At 37.9% G+C, this 21,538-nt stretch overlaps 1 protein-coding gene across 4 annotated transcripts in view; it reads left to right on the forward strand.

The window, feature by feature from the left end:
* The window catches only part of VEGFC (vascular endothelial growth factor C), a 153,667-nt gene that overhangs the window by 118,662 nt on the left and 13,467 nt on the right, over positions 1 to 21,538 (forward strand). For all 4 annotated transcript variants that reach the window (XM_075610955.1, XM_075610966.1, XM_075610977.1 and 1 more), the window contains 3 exons: positions 728 to 923; positions 2,005 to 2,195; positions 18,273 to 18,424. In XM_075610955.1, the coding sequence (XP_075467070.1) occupies positions 728 to 923; positions 2,005 to 2,195; positions 18,273 to 18,424 (539 nt within the window). The remainder of the gene's footprint in view (positions 1 to 727; positions 924 to 2,004; positions 2,196 to 18,272; positions 18,425 to 21,538) is intronic.

The following is a 21,538-nucleotide window of genomic DNA, read 5'->3' on the forward strand; positions in this document are numbered from 1 at the left end:
TATATAATCAGGTATTCAGTATGCAGTGTAATGACTAATTGAGACATTTTTATGTTATTTAATACCTACTGTACTTGAGAAGCATTACTGCCAATTTTGCAAAGTTAGAAAGGTGTCACAATTTACATTATTCTTTAAATCAGTGGTCAAAGTGTCTTAAAAATGCCCAGTGCCTGATTTAGAAGAGACCCCTGTGTGTTAAAAAATGGAACATAGCTCTTTAGATTAAGTTAATGTAGTAGTGTTTTGGAATGGAGGAATGCAGAAAACTTTCTAAAAAAATCCCTGTTTCTTTAAAAGAAAGTGGAATTGTATGATTGTAAATAAAAGTAATACTACAGTACATACCTTCTGATACCATCATGCATGTGAAGAGGCACACAGGTTTGCTAAAGTGCTGAAATAATTCCTACATCTATAGAATAGAACAAAAATAGGTCTATTTTAATCCATTTTCTCAATGGTTCGGGCTTTTTACTAGAGACAATTTTTGAAAATGATATTTGCAACTTAATTACTGCTATTGTAGGTATTTTTGAATCAGATCTTAAAAAATATATTTATTTTGTATGAAACCTATGTCACGCGCTAAAGTATTGAGTTTCTTGGTGAGTAGCGCGTTAGTCAAATTTTTTTTGAAATATGTATCCTTAAAATATATAGTATTGTGGGTAGTTTGCCGTGGTAGAAAATGTACAGTAACTGATCTTTTCTATTTCATTAAAAGGATCAACCAAGCAAGGAGCTGGAAGAGCAGCTGCGGTCAGTGTCCAGTGTGGATGAACTTATGACAGTGCTTTATCCTGAATACTGGAAAATGTTCAAGTGTCAGTTAAGGCAAGGAGGACAATCCAGCTTTGATGCTAGGAGAGATGATAGTGTTAAGTTTGCAGCTGCGCATTACAATTCTGATATCTTGAAAAGTAAGTGCAGGAACATGGCACAATACTGCATGGGCACAATGGCAATGACTTCAAGCAAAGGGAAAGTGACCACCACTTCAGCAATCTAAAATGGGTCAATTGAGAGAAAAAGCTTGCAGCATAATCCCTCGTGTGTTTTTGACACCTGTATTTTAAGGGTCATACACAGATTTATTTTCTGTGCTACCACTTTGTTAATAACCTATGTTTTGCGCCTATAAGGAAAACTGGCATGCTATATGTGTTAAATACATTGTATATCCCTCAGTGTGTATTGACTAGAACAACATAGAACGGATCTCAAAAGGTCTCAAAAGCGATTTATTTTTCACATACCTTTATGGCCCACCTTTATTAAACAGTGCTAGCTACTCCATAAGGCACCTTTCCCACGCATGTTAGTAAATATGACCCCTAGGCTGTGAATTGGCAATAAGGTGTCTTCAGGCATGTCATTCTGTTATGGAGGAGAACCTCTTAGTAAATATAACCCTTAATGCATGATTTTAGTGATTCGCATGTACAGTGTTTTACATACTGTAGACAGGATGTGTGGCCATGTCTTCCCATATCTGTAAGATATAAATAATGAATGTGGATTGAGCTTTGACTTCATTATTAAAGTGCAGTAAAGTTTTTGACCTATTTTGGATCAACAGTTAACACATATAGTCAATATCTTACCCCTTTGCTGCCAGGAAGATGAAACCAATGCATTGCTGCCCCCTCTGGTAGTGGAGGTGTTAAGATTGGACCAAACTAGGTGCAAGCTCTGTATAAACCAATGCCAATCTCCCTCAATTGTTTCTTTTTAGATATCTAAGCTGTACAACATTATTAAATGTATATCAAATGAAACAAGTTAATCAAACATTTTATTATAGCTGAGGAAAGGACTCACTTGTGTGAAAATACTGAATTAAATTAATGCAAATGTATGCTACAGCACATTTTTCTAAAAGGACAAGAACTCCCCTCCCAATAATTAGCGTTAAATGTTTTAAAAGGCATTCAATGCCCCGCTGATTTGTATGTTTTTGTGGCTGCATTATAACTTGTGAACTTCCCTATAACTCGGCAGGTATTGATAATGAGTGGAGGAAAACTCAGTGCATGCCACGTGAGGTGTGTGTAGATGTGGGAAAAGAGTTTGGAGCAGCAACAAACACCTTCTTTAAACCCCCCTGTGTATCCGTCTACAGATGTGGGGGCTGCTGTAACAGTGAAGGACTGCATTGCATGAATACCAGCTCAACTCATATCAGCAAAACAGTAAGTTTTTATTCCATACACATACAATACATTAGATCGTTATTCAATTTCATGTACAGTACTGTATGTATATCTTAACGTATATAGAGCCATCCAGGTTCATAGCGCTTCACAGCAGTAATAAGCGGGGCATAATAATATGACACATAGTGGGAATAAGCGCTTCTGACATGAAAGTAATAATAGGAAAGGGAGTCCCTGCCCCAAAGAGCTTACAATCTAAGTGGTAAGTGGGGAGGACTTAAAGGGAGAGTAGGAAGGTGTTATGTGCATCTGCAAGGGGTCAAGGTCGGTGCATATGAGATGTATAGTATTAGTCAGCAGAGCTACCCATATGCTTTGTTAAAAGAGGTGGGTTTTAAGAAATGTCCTGGAGATATGAATATATATATACTGTATATATATATAACAAATAGACAATACCGTTTTGTGGCTAATGAAATGCTTTTATTTGTGTGAGCTTTCGAGATACACTGATCTCTTCTTCTGGCGGTGTTACACCTGGTAAAAAGCATTTTGTTAGCCACAGAATGGTATCATCTATTCGTTTTTGATTATTAAGCTCGGCAAACACGGTATAGATAACACGGTTAAGATATTTTTTTATATATTGGTTTATTAAAAGAGAGCAGTGCTTTCTTCAACACAAATGTTACACCCTGATCAGAACATACAGTAATATAGGGGCATTCAGTTCTTTCAACAGGTGCATTAAAGTTGCAACAGGCGCCGCATTAAAACTGAAAGGAATTTTAATATGGACATGTCTGTGTTGGCAGTGATGTGCACACTTGCTTAAATCAAAAGAATGGGAAATGCAGTTTGGCGGTTTTCCATTCCCTGGGTAAATCTGAAAAATGTCAAATTATAAGAAGGTCATTTTGACCATTATCAAATAATTAGCTTTTTTGTTTTAAGTATATGAAATTGCACTTGTTTTTGGAATCCTTCAACTTCAACCACTATCATAAAATATTGTTTGTTTTGTTTGTAAGTAAGAATTAAGGTTACACTTCATGAAAGCCAGAAAACAGCTTTTACACGTCAGTTTTCACATACATACTGTGTGCTCGTTTCTACGTAATTTCCCAGTGGAAACACAGGGTTGCAGACCTGTCCGTGACATGTGAATGTGCTCACAAGGGACACTTTCATTTGCTGAACATACATTTCAGAATTTAGTACCTTATTGTCATATGGAATCTCAATCACATTTGAAAAACAATACAGCTTGAATTTATTGAAAGCTCCATGTTTGACAGTACTACTGCAAGTGTGTCATACAATATATAGCACTGGAGGTAAAATCAGAGCAAGCAAGCAAAATGAGTTGGACAGTCACTGAAATGCAATAACTTATGTTCATTTTCCTTTTTATTTGTGTAAGAGCAACAGTTATAAAGTTTGGATATGTTATGAAATCGTTTGCAGTGCGGCATCTCCCTTACATGGAATACAAATTTGGTATATAAATAGTCAAACTTCAATGGTAGAAATAATGATTGCATTGTACATTACAGTATGTACTAGTGGTTTTCAGCATTTTTTTGCTTAAGGAATCCTAGAATGCGATTGTGAAATTCCCTCTGTCCATCTATTGCCCCCTCCCATATCTTTCTCTTCATTCTCACACTCCCCCCTCTCTCTCTCTGATCCCCCCCTAACACTACCTCTTCCCCTTTAAGTTTTAAGCTCTATCCCTCCCCCTTACACTCTCTCCCCCTTATGCTCTCTCCTTCACTCTCTCTCTCTTACGCCCTCTACCCTTCTACCCCTTACACTCCCTCTCTCCCTTCTCCCCTTACACTCTCACACTCTCCCATCCCACCCCCCGTACACACACATACACATTTGGGCTGCATGCAGGTCCACAGCTCCCTCCTCCTGTCAGACGAAAGTGGAACATGACTTCCAGCACCGACAGAAGAGAGAGGAAGGATCGCAGTGCCCAGGCGGCTTCTGCTGAGCTTGGGAGCCGCCAGGTCACTGCTATGTGGGGTGGTGCCACAGAACCCCTGAGGAGGGCAAGGGTTCCATGGAATTCCGGTAGACAATGACTGCTATATACACTAACAGCCTAGAACTTTAGTGAGGTCCTGTGGAGTGATTATATAAATTAAAAGTAAACTCATGCTTTCATTCTATGTTCCTAAGTTCATCTCTTTTTCTCTACTCCTCCAAATTTATAGAAACACTTCTGTTCCCATCTGACTGTATAAGTAAGGAGTGACTTAGTGAGATCCCTAATAAATATACAGGAAAGCGGCTAACCAGTATTGTAGAAGTGTTCAGTTCCATTCAAATGAATAGGACTGACATCTTTTCCAACTTCTTGACAGCATATTGTATAAAGCCCATAAAACTCACAGAATGCAAAAACAGGCAGATACATTATGAGCATTCTCCTAAAATGCCAATGTTGGACATTTCCAAGAGAAATATTATCTGACATTAATTGGCGGGTTAAGGAAGCCTGTGTTTTTTTAGACTGGTTTGAAGCATGGCCTCCTTTTTTTTAATTGCAATAAGAAATTTGCACTGTCTTCAAGAAAAACAGGAAACAAAGATTAGAGAGTTTGTGAATTATTGTATGCATATAGGTAACAGTGCTGAAAAATATATAGGTTGATAAAACTAAACTGTTTCTTAATCGATTTCAATAATGGATTATTTTAATGTTTTCAAGATTTATCTGTTAGCTTTATTCTTCCCATATTTGTTATATACGATTGTCGCCTAGTCATTATAACTGCGTCTTGTTTCAATTAGAGTACAAGATCAATAATCATTTTATGTTGCAAGAATGAAAAACATAAACCCAAGAAAAACATTGAACGTTCTTACCTCATTGATATTTAATCTATTATGAGCAATATACTTGATATACATTCTGCTTTGAGGTGAGACGATGGACAAAGTGAACTAATCATTTACAGATCCTTGAAACTATATTAGTAGAAATATATTTGCAAGATAGTATGTGACTTTAATGAAGCATCCAGAAGTGCTATTATTTTTGCACAGCTTTTGGATCTCTTTAAACATATGTTGAGATTATCTTTGCTGAATAGGATATACCTAGATTACTTGACCTTCTTCACCTTCAAAGAATATCTAAAACAACATCACTTACAATTCATTCTTACAGTATAATATATGCAATGTATTTGAAGCTAGTTAGAATGAACAGGAAGAAGCCATTTGCTTTAAAAGCTTAGTTTATGTATTTTCTACCTAATATCTTTAAATTAAGAGTTTATAACTCTGGAAAAGCAATTGAAAGTGTATAGTATCTATTTGCATTGAATTGAGAAAGTACTATAAAATGGTATAGTAACAGGGAATTATCACTGTTGGAGAGAAGCTGGCAATCAACAGACTCCACCCATGGCTGATTTGGACATTTAGAAAAAGCCTGGTCTAAGAAAAACAGGAAAGAGATCCGTTAGCTCACATTGGAACTGACATAAGGAAATGGAGGGCTGTGTTCTGGAAGCAAGATTAAAGGGAACCAGACCTTTATGCCAGGACCCTCAAGCAGACAACTACCCGGAGACCACTGACCTGAAGGGCCACATGCGTTAAGGTACCGCTGAGACTTTGGGGTGATAAGTGGGTAAGTGGCTTTCCCCCCAAGCCTTGCAGAGAGGGACTGGGGAAGTAAGTTAGCTCTTACACAGGGATAGGGATTTATTGTTTTATGTATATTTTTGCTTGCTGTATTGTTTAAAGGAACAGGCAACAAAGCCTTATTTTAATTTCACCTTAAAAACAGTCTCCATTGCATACCTCTGCACAACCACGTGTCAAAAATAAAAAAAATATTAAACGGTGATACTAATTATAATAATATCAAAAAGTGACACACGTGATAAATAGTGAATATATAATAATGCAGCTCAAAAACCCTTTTCCTGGAACAGTCCTCGGTGTTCCCTCTTGAAACAATGTGGATGGACAGTAGGGGAGCGCAAACACGTGGATAATATGTGAAAAAGAAAATATTAAATATATAGTGTAATAACGTCAAAACCAATATGGTAATTGAGCTGAAGGGGTCTTTAGATGTTACACTCACATTCTTCCCAATCAATAAAAGCCTTTCCAAACACTGTGGCAATGATGTATTCTCTCAATGGATGTATCTTCCTCCAAAGTAGGGATATCCCTCAGGGTATACAGGGGTAGTGCAATGTGGGAAGAAATCAATAATAGTGCACACCAATGTATATAAAGAAACAACTTTATCTAATTACTGGTGGAATAGCACTTACAATATGAATAAAAAAATACAAGCATGTAAAAATGAGTGAAGCTTGTTGGGTTCTCACCCCCTCCTTCGCTTGGGACTCGCTCCCGTCGCGTCACTTCCGGTCCACGACGCTCATTTAGAGTAGGCTGCAGGTCATTGAGTTGACCATTAACTCTTCTGTATACCAAAGTATTCTAGAATCAAATGTGAGGCCATCTGTCCGACAGCTAAAGCTTGGCCGAAATTGGGTCATGCAACAGGACAAAGAAAAGAATCAAGGTGTTGCAATGACCCAGTCAAAGTCCAGACTTCAACCCGATTGAAATGCTTTGGCGGTAACTTAAGAGAGCTGTGCATAAACAAATGCCTGCAAACCTCAATTAACTGAAGCAGTGTTGTAAAGAAGAGTAGGCCAAAATTCCTCCACAATGATGTGAGAGACTGATAAAGTCATATAATGAAAACGATTACTTCAAGTTATTGCTGCTAAAGGTGGTTCTACAAGCTATTGAATCATAAGGTGTACTTAGTTTTTCACACATGGCTTCTCCATTTTGGCTTTATTTTTGTTAAATAAATCATGACACGGTGTCATATGTCATGTGTTGTTGTTCATCTGAGTTTGTATTTACCTAATTTTAAGACCTGCTAAGGAACAGATGATTGTTATTATGTCCTGATATGTAAAACCATAGACTTCAAAGAGGGTGTACTTTCTTTTTCACACAACTGTATATGGTAATTACTTCCTACCATTTTTTTAAAATATTTTTTTGCTGTGTAGGTTTGCAGGAAAAGGGCACACTGCACCCTGTTTTCACTTTTCCATGATGAATTTGTTACATTTTCACACCACACACAATTTACCTTTCCTTACCTTATTTAAGTCCTTGTACATTAGGTTTGAAAAAGGTGAGGGAGCCGTTATATCTCAACCCTTTGATTCTGGCTCACGCCATTTAATGAGCTGTAGTGTCAAGCTTTTACTGTACAATAAAGGACATCTTAATAAAAACTGTCTTCTCAGGATAACAAAAAAGTTTACAGATCTACTAGATTAATAAAGGTGATAACAATTTTCACTTTCAAACAAATGCAGCATATGATGATATGATATATGGTAAGAACGTGTAATTGAAGGTATGTAAATGCAGGAAACTAGAGCACTGGGACAAACTGGAGAAAAGAGAAGAAGTTCTGCGACCTCTTCACATCTCTTTACACACACTCTCTAAGTGACCTTATCTCATCTCATTCGTTCAAATATCACCCCTGACCTTACACCTGCTGTAGAGACCAAAGTCACTGAATGTCTTCCGTTATATCATCCCGTATGGCCCTCCGCTGACTCAAACTTAACATGTCAAAAACGGAGCTCCTCATACTTCCTCCCAAGACACGGCCTATTGCCCCTTTCTACATTACTCTTGGCAGTACTATCATACATCCAGTATCACAAGCACGCTGCCTAGGTGTTACATTTGATTCCTCCTTCACATTCTCCTCTCATATTCACAATGTAGCTAAAACCTGTAATTTTTTCCTCCATAACATTGCAAAGATATGCCCTTTCCTCTGTCGCTCTACTCCTAAAACTCATTCTCTCCCATCTCGACTATTGTAACCTTCTGCTGTCCGGCCTTCCGGCCTCTCACCTGTTTCCCCTATAGTCTATCCTCATTGCTGTTGGTAGAATCACTTTACTCTCTCCTAAATCTGTCTCGCATCTCTCCTCCTGAAATCCCTCCTGGCTTCATATTAAATCCTGAATTACTTATAAAATTCTCCTCCTCTCTTTTATGGCTATACATTCTTCTGCCCTCCTTACATCTCAGACATAATTTTTCACTACACACCTGCCCGACTCTTGCCCGACTCTGCCCTTGAGCAGAGGCTCAAGGATGTCTTCTCTCTACCCCTTTTGAATCTAAACCCCTCTCCCACTTTAAACCCTTCTCACTCTCTACCCCACACCTCTGGAATAACCTTCCCCTCAATATCCAACTGGCACCTTCTCTCGCCACATCTAGGACTTGTATTAAAACATACATCTTTAACGAAGCATATGGGTAGCTCTGCTTGCTGATACTATACATCTCATATGCACTGACCTTGGTCTCTTGCAGAAGCACTTACCAGAACATCCTCCTTTCTTCTCTGTAAGTTTTCCCCATTTACCACTTACATTGTAAGCTCATCTGGATAGGGACTCCTTTTCCAATTGTTTTTTGTCTAAAGCGCTTATTCCCATTGTGTTATAATATTATGTCACGTGCATTGTAAAATGCTATGTATTACCTGGATGGCACTAGATAAATAAATATATACTGTAAATACATACTGTACATACATACTCCAAAGTCATTACATGTGCAAATGTAGGTGATCCAAGAAATCTAGCCAGGTGAACTGAGATTATAAATGGACTTTTTTGTGCTTGGGAATGGTTAAGATGGGTGGACCGAATTGAAGCATCAGAAGTTATGTACTGTTGATGCGTAACAGATTTTTAGTCGACCAACATGTAGATTCTAGAATATTCCTCTTTTGTGGTATGAATTCGTTATCAAATATATGCATTTGCTATGCTTAACATTTTATGTTGCAGAATTACAAAAGGCAAAACACTTATAACCTTTGGTCTATTACAGGGGTGGGCAACTCCAGTGATCAAGGGCCACCAACAGGTCAGGTTTTCAAGATATCCCCACTTCAGCACAGGTGGCTCAATCAGTGGCTCAGTCTTTGAATGGGCCACTGATTGAGCCACCTCTGCTGAAGCAGGGATATCCTGAAAACCTGACCTTTTTGTGGCCTTTGAGGGCTGGAGTTGTCCACCCCTGTACTATAAGCACTCTTACTGTAAGTAGTAATTGACATATGGAAGAATCTTTATAAACAAGTTTGCAGTGACAAAATCAATTTGGTATGTAAATCGAAGTCCAAACAATTCTAATCTGAGTATACAGACTCCTTCCTAATAGTTGGTTCCTCCTTAACATTCCAGCGCTTTGGAAACACTTAGACAGATTACAGTAAGTACAAACGTCAGCAGCATTTGTTTTGTAAATATTTTTTTTCTCTTTAATTGGGACTATATTTTGGATTTGGTGGAGTTGATATTCTTGTGCCATAAAGAAGGAAAAATCCTTCTATAGCACTGGAGTCTGATAAATGACATTAAACACGTTTTTTAGTTATTGACTTAGTTTTTCGCAATGCTGCAAAATACCACTATGATTTTACTGAAAGAAGACATAATATTAAACGTCAACAAGACGTAAAGCCTGAATTATTTCAAAACTAAAAGCACAATGGAGTGTATATGTGATATGTTAGGGTTGCCAGGGGTCCAGTATTGAACCAGACTGTCCTGTATTTGGGCACTCTGTCCTGTAAAAAATGAGAGGTAATACTGGACATGTACAGTATGTGCATACCGGTATTACCTCTCTGGACATTTATTTATAAAATGTTTAACCAGGAAGTAATACATTGAGAGTTCCCTCTTGTTTTCAAGTACAGTATGCCCTGGGCACAGAGTTATAATGACAAATACATGGTTACAAATACATAGTTACCATGAGTGAAAAGGGTTATACAGTACATTATATACAAGACATTGCATGCACACTTAAATATAATATATATTATAGGCGTATATATCAGTTACAGACCAGATTAAAATGTGAGACAGCTTTAGTTTTGACAGAACTTAGACTGGTGGCAGCTGTGAGAGTCTCCGGTAGACTGTTCCAGTTGTGGGGTGCACGATAAGAGGAGTGGCCGGATACTTTGTTGAACCTCGGGACCATGAACAACAGTCTTGTATGTATGAAAATCTTTATTTTTATAGCGCCATTAATGTACATACCGTAGCTCTTCACAGCAGTAACACACGTGACAATCATATAGATAACAAATAATATAAATAGCACATAAAGGGGATAAGTGCTTCAGACATAAAAGTAACATTTAGGAAAAGGTGTCCTTCCTCTGAAGAGCTTACAATCTAATTGGTTGATAGGAAGGATGTACAGAGACAGTAGGAGGGCGTTCTGGTAAGCGCGTCTGCAAAGGGCCAAGGTTTATGTATACGGTCTTATGGAGTCAGATCTCAGATAAGTGCTGCATGTGGTAGGGGTGAGGAGCTTGTTCAGATAGACGGGTAGCTTGCCCAGAAAGTATTTGAAGGCAAGACAGGAGAGATGAACTTTGCGCCTATATTCAAGTGATGACCAATCTAGTTCTTTGAGCATTTCGCAGTGATGTGTGTTGTAATTGCATCGAAGGACAAAGCGGCATATTGAGTTGTAGAGGGTATCAAGTTTGCCATGGTGAATTTGGGGTGCTGTGCCATATACTATGTTCCCATAGTCTATAATTGGCATCAGCATCTGCTGTGCATTCTGATCAGCAGACTTAGGGAGGATTTGTTCCTATATAGTACACCTACAGTAGTTTGACATAGGTTTTGGATGTCATGGTATCAATGTACAACCCAAATGTTAAATGGGAGTCAAATCATATGCCCAAATATTTGAAACTAGTAACAGGGCTAGGATAGTATTAGAGTTGGTTCTGATCTGTAACTCTTTCATTGGAAGCTTTAGAAATTTAGCCTTGGTCCCAAATTCCATTGTTACAGTCTTGTCATAGTGGCATAGTGACCTGACCGGCTTGGGTGCCACAGGATTTCCACAAGCAGGGAGAGAGCAGGGTTGTTACTAGGGGGCTGGTCAGCTTCTACAATTCTGATTGGCTGCATTACTCAGCAGCACCCAATCAGGAGAATGTGTCAGGCACTGGGGATGGGGCCAAGGAGAGGATGAAACCTCATGGAGCGGAAAGTGGTGAGAGGTGTGGGTGTATATCTTGACCTCATCTCACCTTTCACCATTGTGTCCAGTATTTTTGGAGACACCTCCTGGCAACCCTAGATATCATTCTCACTTTATCTCTATGTTTTCTACTCTGAAACGTCATCCTTGTGAAAACAATAGAAAATATACAGAGAAAGACATACAGTATACAGGCATACCCCGCTTTAAGTACACTCACTTTAAGTACACTCGCGAGTAAGTACATATCGCCCAATAGGCAAACGGCAGCTCACGCATGCGCCTGTCATCATGTCCTGAACAGCAATACCGGCTCCCTACCTGTACCGAAGCTGTGCGCAAGCGGGGAGACTATAGAGCCTGTTACACATGCGTTATTTACAGCAGTTATGCACGTATATAACGATTGCAATACAGTACATGCATCGATAAGTGGGAAAAGGTCGTGCTTCACTTTAAGTACATTTTCGCTTTACATACATGCTCCGGTCCCATTGCGTACGTTAATGCAGGGTATGCCTGTACATAGTTACATTTAATTCATACACTATAAGTGCTATGTATTGTAGTACCTTTCTGGTCCACAACTGGTTCTTTATCAGGATTACAAAACATTTCTATCTTATTTATTTAAATAGTAAATTTACCTTTAATACTTTTACTGTACATGTTATTACTATAGTCAAAAAATTGAGTGAATTCCACCATATTTCTCTTAGGTACCGCATATTTGTTTATACTTTAAAATATCTTCTCTTGCCGTCTCAATTAGGAGATATGTGCAGTTGAAAAATTAAGTGTCCGGGATGTCAAATGGATGTCTCTCAAGAGCTTACTGCAGTTTGACGTTACTGTGGTAACCTCAGATACTAGAGATTAAGTAAACAATTATTTTTAACACTAACAAAAATGACAAAAAAGTAGGAAATGCTGAGGGGGCAAGATATTAGTATTATTTAAGTTAATGACACTACTGATATTAGTGCAATGTTGGCAGGAGTAGCTCAGTGAGTAAAGGCACTGACTGCAAACAATGACACTGAGTTTGAATCAGGGGAATCCGTGTGACCGTTGAGCAGTCACTTTAGCCTCAGGCACCAAAAAATATAACATAAGCATTTTCTCTCCCCCCCCACCCCCCATTTCAGGTTCTGCAATCTGCAATCTACAAATAAAGTTTTTTTTTTTTTTTTTTTTTTTTTTTTTAATAATCCATATTTTACTTCGGATTTTCAGTGTTAGAATAAAAAAATCTGCTTTATTTAAGACATTTTCGCGTAAATCCACGGATGAAAGGAACTTGCTGATTCGAATTTCTACAAAAAATGTCACCTACCTCTACTCTTACTTATAATCACTCTAAGAGGGATCACTTTGCATAATAAATGAAATTAACTTTTTGAATGATGTTTGTTAAAAAAAAAACAACTAATTTTGTAGAAGAAAAAAAAAATTAATAAACCACACACTTTTAAAGTCATCTAGAACTCACGACAGAGCTGTGACCTAGTTGATGAGCTGACCTTTTTTATATACTGTATTTAAATAATATAGATCAAGTCCGGTGGGTTCCCCCAGTATTGGTATTGAAAGATATGGGGTGTGTGATATGTTGTGAATAAATCCAGTGTTTATCCTTATATCTCAATTAAAATATTTCCAACGCCCTCTGGATTACTTTATAAACTCATACAGTATCATCTAGGAAGTATAGGAAGAAGAGATCAACTGTGATTTATTCAGTGTTTTAAAGAGTTAAGAAAGAGGGATAGATCAACTAAATACTTGATGTGTGAGTGTGCTGGGTTCTGTCTGTGACTAGGATTTCTGTGGCAAATCTCCCTGCCTTAGTTTATTGATATCAGTTTTAACTCAGTCTACTACTGCGGAATCTCAATTCTCTGTTGCCATATCTCTGCATGCCCCCAGGCCATGCTCGTGATGTCACTGCTTGTTTTGTCACTTTAGCCCGACGTGCGTTTCAGTCCTGGGAGCTTCTTTAGGGAAGGACAGACCTTGTTTCCTGCAGGTTACTTACTGTATTCTCTCCATTGCTATAGTGATCCTAAATAGCTCATACTTGTTAACTTCTTGTTGTCCATAGCTTTGTTGGTATGTTTCCTACCCTTATATCTGCTTTTTTTATTAGTTACATTAGTTGACATTGTTGAGATCTTCATTACCCGCATTCAAAAGGATGGTCGAAAATGCTTACATATATTAAAATGACATTTTGAAGTACATTATTCTTTAAGTTTTTTTTAAAATTTTATGGATATTTGATAGATTTTTTTTAAAGCTATATACTTTACTTGCATATCTTTGTACATTTTTACCATTCTTCTTAAAAAAAATAATTAAAAAAATATTATTGACTAAATTCTTACACGGGGAGTTTATATATGCCTAATACATTTTTTTCTCTCTATGAATGTTAGATTTCAGTATGTTATTATGAAAAACCTTTCTGCTTCTATATTCCTACGTACCTACACCTAATTTGCATTGTTCTATTTCACATTTGCTCTCTCAATGGTTCTGTTTATCATAAGTGTTTTGTTGTATTTAGAAATAATTCTATTGGTTCTTATACTGTATCTATATTTCCCATGATCAAATAGTATATATATTTTCTCCTTTTAAGAAGCAATCCCCATCACAAATTAGCTTTGACCAAACATATTAAACCGGATTCACTAAGCTTCGATAAAGGATATTGGAGCTTGATCCTGCGATAACTACCATTGACTTGAATGGCAGTTGTTGTAGACTTGAGCTGTGATACTTCTTATCTTAGGCTTCAAAATTTCCACATTATATTACAGTACATAATGTCCAATTACAAGCATTAGCCTATATTCTCTCCTCAAAAATCTAAAATTCTACTGATTTATGCCACTTCCGTCTCTAATTCTCTATATTTCAGTTTCCGCTAATCTATTTAGGGCATATTCTGCGGAAGCAATGTTTGGAACAGTTTTCAGTCGAAAATCTCTAGTGAAGTCTATGAGGATTTTTTCGGCTTTGGAAGATTTTGAATTTAGGCTTCTAAACAAGGCATTTTTATTAACTCGGGTAACTTCCTAAGCTAAAATAGCAGGTTCCTAAGCTACAGTAATAGTAGATTCGATCAAGACTATGTTGTCGTCCTCCTTGGTATTATGCTATTATCAGCATATCTGTGTGTCTGGGTTCATGCTGAATTTTGTGCTTCTGGGTTAGGTTTATTTTTATAAACATTGTTTTCCAGACCCTAAAAATATTTTCCGATGTATAAATTCCAAGCTGTCTATTTCAACATACTGAAACAATCATGGACTGTGTACTTAAATCATTTATTTTATCAATGTTCATGTCACCACATATGTAGCGTTACATTTCTGTATTATGAAGTGATAATACAAATAGAATAACACACAACCACATTTTCCTCACTCGAGTCTCTATTGAGTTCTGATGTTTGCCTTTTGTACATTCAAGTATTAGGAATTTCAGGGACTTGCATGTTATAGTATATATCATTTGCAAAAACAAAGTTTTTTTTTATTTTATTGAATTACATTTTTTCAACTTCTGACTTCATAAATGTAATAGACCATGTTCCAAATGAATTGCATTATACAATAGTTTTCCGAAGATACTTCTATATACTGAATGTGCGCAATTTATATCCATAAATACATTGCATTGCTCATTTTTATTGTGAATGCAAGTAACCTCACAGAAATACATTTCTAAATAAATATTAGTGCAGTTTTTTTTTCCATCACAATGTTAACTATTGTATTGGGCCGTAATAAGAAAGTATATAAAGGATTTTTCTTTAAGCCAAAACTGTGATCACTTAGCATTCCAGCAAGGTCAATTGTCTAATAATAACAGCTTCAAAGGAATTGTGCATCTATAATTAACTTTTTTTATTAACAGTAGGAGCTTTGACATAAAGAAGCAAAGAAGAGGGAGTTGCTCATAAAACTGTCCTAACGCTGCTCTGTTATGTTTACATTATAACAAGAGTGCGGCTGGGGCTAGATTTAGAAAACTCATAAGATGCATTTCTGAATAGTATGGGACATTGTAACCCGAGATGTGCTTAAAAGCCAAATCTCCCATAGTTGATCCAAAATTAAAATGTTTTTTGTACACACGTCATTTTCCTCCCTTTTCAGCCCCAAATTTTAGTTTATTCTGAAATATTTATGTATATTACTGTTTTAGAGAAGCAATTATATGAAAATGTGTCTGTTGTGTGAAGTGGTTATACAGAGTGAGATTCCATGGTTACAGAGATAATGTTTTTCTCTTATGCTTTAAAATGGGGTCTTCTGTTTTCTTGCTGAAGATCCAGTTAATAACAGCAATAATATCAGAACGCACTGGGGTTCGAAATTCATAATGGCAAAGTTAAATACTTGGGAACTTCACACGTCTGCAGCTGGTATAAGTATTATATGGGTGATGTGCTCATTCATCAGGAGCCTCTGTTCTGAATATTTAAAAGATAGACTTTATGGACTCTTTTCAAAATACTTCTCTTCCTGTGCCACAACAGGCGTTTTATCTACTCGCAGGCAGCCTTTCTCACGGCAGTAGCCAAAACATCGATTATGGCACAATAAAATAAGCATCTTGAAGAGTGTCTGTAGTGTCCATCTTTTTCCCTTTAACTACAGAACTACTTGTTCATGGGTAGGGGGCCCCAGAGATGAGAGCGCCGGCCAGATAAGTTGTTGGACTTTTTAATCCTCTATTGGAGTGCACATGATTTTGCAATTTTTTGCAGAGTATTTAAAAGACAAATTAAGAAAACGTGCTTTTTCCTGTGGCGAATAGATTGCTGACATTGATGCTTTGTACTCCAATGGTCATGTTTGAAGTTTTTTAAGGTTAAGAAATTTGCTAAAACTCATTCTAATCTTGTTTTATGCAACTCCTCCTTAATTATTCTTTAAACACTCTGTAAATTACAAGATGCTGCACTTCTGGGTCAAACTCAACTCCTCTCTCACATTCATCTCTCACATTCAAAAAATATCTAAACCTGTCGCTTTTTCCTCCGAAATATCACAAAGATACGCCCTTTCCTTTGTTGCTCAACTGCTCTGACTCAGGCCTTCATTCTCTCCCGTCTCGATTACTGTAACCTCCTGCTGTCTGGCCTTCCTGCCTCTCACCTGTCTCCCCTACAATCTATCCTAAACGCTGCTACCAGAATCACTCTATTCTTTCCTAAATCTGTCTCAGCGTCTCCCCTGCTGAAATCACTCTCCTGACTTCCTATCGAATCCAGCATCTTGCACTCAATTCTTCTCCTCACTTTTAAAGCTTTACATTTTTCTGCCCTTCCCTGCATCAGTCCTAATTTCTCGCTATACACCATCCAGGCTCTTGCGTTCTGCTCAAGGATGCATTCTCTCTACCCCCTTTGTATCTAAAGCTCTCTCCCGTCTTAAACCTTTCTCACTGACTGCCCCACACCTGTGGAATGTCCTTCACCTCAATACCAGACTAGAACCCCCTCTATCCACCTTTTACGACGCACCTTAAGACACCCTTGCGTAAAGAAGCATATGAGTAGCACTGTGGATAATACTGGACACATGATACACAAAGCTTGGCCCCCAGCAGACGCACCTACCAGAATGCCCTCCTACTGTCTCTGTATGTTCTTCCTACCAACCAATTAGGTTGTAAGATCTTCGGAGCAAGGACTCCTCTTCCGAAATTTTACTTTTATGTCTGAAGCACTTATTCTGTTATTTGTATTATTTGTTATTTATATGATTGTCATGTGTATTACTGCTGTGAAGTGCTATGTACATTAATGGCTCTATATAAATAAAGACATACATACAAATACCTTGATACACTAGGTTAAGAAGGGAAAAATGAAAATTACTCTTTGGTTTAATTTTGCTCCATGATTGCCTTAGTATACAAACCTGTGTGTGTGTGTGTGTGTGTGTACATCTTTCTACCCCTTTTAACCCCATCTACAGTGCATTAAAAAAAATCTGCCAGGTTTTACGTGGTGTAAATCTTCATAACTTATGATCCATATCAAATGTAAAAATGCAATAACAGGCTTCTTACATTTGACACAGCTGCTAGTAGAAATGTTAGCTATTTCTTTGTGCCAAAGATCACCTTCTAGTGCTTTCTGGCCCCCAGAATTTCATGAATTTTACACAGATTTCCCAGAAGGCTCCCTCTTCATGTTTAGCTTCATCTTTGAGATGTGTTTTAAGTAAATGTTTTTATATTAAATACATTAAAATGAATATAGAGGCAAGGAAGACATGCTGAAAGAATCTCTAAAGAATGTACCCCGAAGATTACAAACATTAACAAAAAAGTAATATTTTCCGTACGTAATTAACAACTATGTATATAAAGTCCGCTACTCAAACCATAAAATAAAGAAAAGAAGAAAAGCAAAGCAAGTCAAAATAATTGAAAACAAGATGGGTGAAATGTATAACCTTGGTGCATTCTGCCTGCATACACAGCAGCGCATGCATAAACAGTATGAATGCAGAGTAAAGACAGAACACAAATCAGGGAAGTGTGACCTTCCTCAGGTTCTAGGCCTTGGTTATAGCGAGCGAGATTCCAGGTTGTGGAGATAAGTAAAGTTGGTCGCATTGTGACTGAAATGTCAGATGACAACACAGGGGTCACTTTGGGCTTTGTTACTTTACTTACGATAACTAAGTGTAAGATTTTTCTTCTATTTATTTCTGCAGTTCTCTAGTGTGCTCTGCTTTCTCTACATTCAGAATTAGCTTCAGCATGTCACACAATCTATAGTTATATAGTACAATACAGTAGGATCCTGTTTATATTATTTCCTTAATTTATGAGTTTTTAAGTGTACCCTTATTTCCCATGTCTGCATTGTTTTTTTTTTTTTACTTTCTGTTCTTAAAGGGTTTTAAGTTGTTGGATTCTGAAAGGCCCTTTCATTTTTTTCTCTTTTAATAGCTATTTGAAATTACAGTGCCGCTGTCTCAAGGACCTAAACCAGTAACAATTAGTTTTGCAAACCATACATCCTGCCGTTGCATGTCTAAGCTGGATGTTTACAGACAAGTCCATTCAATTATTAGACGATCCTTGCCAGAAACCCACATACAGTAAGTATAACACATCTTGATTTTGATCTTAAAAAAATGACTTGGATTGTCTGCAAAGTATTTTTTTGTTGTTTTTTTAAAACACTTTAGGGCAGTAATGAAGGCTAAATTACATGTACAGTGCAGAGATATAAATTGACAATGACAGAAGGGGATATTAATATTATTACAATACGTTTATGGTAGGTTAGGATACTGATAACATTTATAGAGGTAATGTAATATCACACTCACAATCTAAAAACAATTGACTCAGTAGATTTCAAATTATTGGATTTGAGTTAAGCATTACGTTACATTATTTGACAACTGAAAAGCTAAGTTATACAGCTTTCTTACACTTAGAAACAATTGTGTTTTTCCCAATGTATACCAGCATATACTCTGGCTGTAAAGTGATAATGTGACACTTTATATATAATTATATATAAAATATATTGTGTTATCACAATATGGCCACAAGTTTTTCTTACGCAGCGTGGGTTTGAAGTCACATGTATGCCATGATATTATCAAAGCAAAACACAAAACAGCTTGGGCCAAGGCATATCCCATATGTAAAAAAAGGGATTTCGTTCAGAAAGTTGTTTACATGTGTAACCCCTCTTTACTTGGCTCAAAAAGAGTGTCACACCAAAGTGTATTTACGTATGTTCAGGTGGTGCTCAGCATCTCTGATACCTTTTCAGGGTGCTGGCATGATGGTGCTGTAAGTGGTTGGTGGAATAAAAGGGTTCCAGGAACTTTATTATACAAACCGCTTTCTTTATTCTAAAACTTGGGTATCACACTCTTCTTCCCTCAGGCAGATTCCTAGGGAGGTACATGGCTTGTCACCTTTCCATACATTTTTGGTGGATAATTGGCAATCCTTTGCAATATTGAACACGAGGCTTTTCAGCTTTCCAGCCACCTACCAGGACTCAAGGATTCTTCTATCATCCTGCACATATCCATTTTGGTCCCTATTTTGGCTGGCTGATGTGCCATTAGAGCAGACATGCTCTCGCTGGGGGGGAGGGGACACGTTCCAAGAGCTTAACTCCTGAACGGGTCCGGACAACAAGTTGAAGTGTGTGTAAGTGGGAGAGTGTGTGTGTGTAAGTGGGAGAGTCTGTATGTATGTAAGTGTAAGTGTGTGTGTGTGTGTAAGTGGGAGTGTGTTTGTATAAGTGGGAGAGTGTGTGTGTGTGTGTGTGTGTGTGTGTGTGTGTGTGTGTGTGTGTGTGTGTGTGTGTGTGTGTGTGTGTGTGTGTGTGTGTGTGTGTGTGTGTGTGTGTGTGTGTGTGTGTGTAAGTGGGAGTGTGTGTGTGTAAGCGGGAGTGTGTGTGTGTGTTTATGTAAGTGTGGGAGTGTGTGTGTTTGTGTAAGTGTGAGAGTGTGTGTGTTTGTGTTAGTGGGAGTGTGTGTGTTTGTGTAAGTGGGAGTGTGTGTGTTTGTGTAAGTGGGAGAGTGTGTGTGTAAGTGGGAGAGTGTGTGTAAGTGGGAGATTGTGTGCACACACGCAAGGGAGAGAGAGGGGGGGGAGAGACGGGGGAGACCGGCGTGGGGGTCGGGGGGGGGAGATATAGGGTGATGGGGGGGCGAGGTTTGGGTTCACCAGAATTTAAAAAAAGAATTCTGGGGTTCCCCAACCAAAAAAAGGCTAAAATCCACTGGCCTAGAACCTTCTGCAGCTATATTTACACCCCTGTAACTGGGCGGGCTTAACTTATACTGAGTCTCCCTAGATCAGGTGACCATTCCAGCATATTTTAGAAGTTAAGGTTCGTGCTTAGTCAGACCGCTATGTTGGTGTGCTTGCGTTCACGCCTCCGCCGTGCACTCCTGCAGCCCAGTGATCTCTGCTCAAACTGCAGGAGTTGGGTTGGGACATTTGGGGGCGTAACGCACACGTCACAGAGCTGGTTCGCCTTTATTGGCTGAACCAGCTCACGCCACGCGACAGTAGCACAAAATTTCAATTTTGGTTGTGGCGGTAAAATGTCGCAGCAACAACGCTGCACTTTGCCGCCGGTGGAGTTTTCAGTTTGAAAGCTCCCACCGAACAACCCTAAATTGCGACGGACGTGCTTTCTGAGCGAGGCCTAAGCAGTGGCTAAGTGCCTGCCTAAACACTGGGCAACATTTCAAGCCTGACTAACTTGCAACATATAACTAGAGGCCTTACTAGGATTAACCTTCTAATTCCCTTACCCTTTTGAGTGAAAATAGTAATCCCAAAGGAGGGGCGGGGGGTTACACAGGCACATTTTCAAATTATGTTTTGGGACATTAGTTATTAGTTATTCATTATAATTTGTACTTACAAACCTTTAATTTGTGAATAATATTATTTTCCTATAGAGTAATTTAAATACGTATCATTTTTATTAACAGTTGTATTTGTCTAGCTGTTATTTATGCTATGGCCATGGGTAATAATATCTGTCAGTCAATCTAGTTAGGAGGCCCCATCATGCAGAAGTAGAAAGGTAGGGATGCTCATACAATGCTCATACAATCGTACTGAAGTGTAACGTACTGTAGTCGTTTTGCTGCAAAAGGCACTAGCAAAGCATTTCACTCCTAACTGTTTATATAGGCACATGTGAAGAAGACCCGTTCACACACAATGAATAGCAGCAGTAAAAGGAGTCGCTATGAATTAGAAAACAGTTCCCCTGCAATAGGTTTACATTATTATTATTTTCCAATTTGTTTTCACAATGAAGTATATGGATTAGATAGATTTTTTTTTAAATGTTCTGTTCTTTCATTACTTTCATTATCAAAGAAGGAAGGCTTGCCTCTGCAAAATGCTCACACAGTGTTCCACATTCCATTGTTATGACTGAACATCATTTATCTTGTATACAGGACAGATGGTTCTAACAAGAGATTTTCATTGGTTGTAGATGAGCAATATGTTATTGGCTTAAAATGTGCTTTAGTTTGTTTCACTTCAGCTTTAGTTTCAAGTGTTGAAATTACAGCAGAATAGTTCAAATGTTCAGTGGCAAGCTGTTGCTTGTTGAATAAGCAAAAGTTCTTAAAGAACCAGTTGTAATAAGGCTATCTATTTTTTGTACTAATAGTCTTAAGTAGCCCAAGTGCCCAGCTACAGTAGTCATA

This window comes from Ascaphus truei, chromosome 1 (genome assembly GCF_040206685.1).
Source record: "Ascaphus truei isolate aAscTru1 chromosome 1, aAscTru1.hap1, whole genome shotgun sequence".
In the NCBI taxonomy this organism is placed as follows: domain Eukaryota; kingdom Metazoa; phylum Chordata; class Amphibia; order Anura; family Ascaphidae; genus Ascaphus; species Ascaphus truei.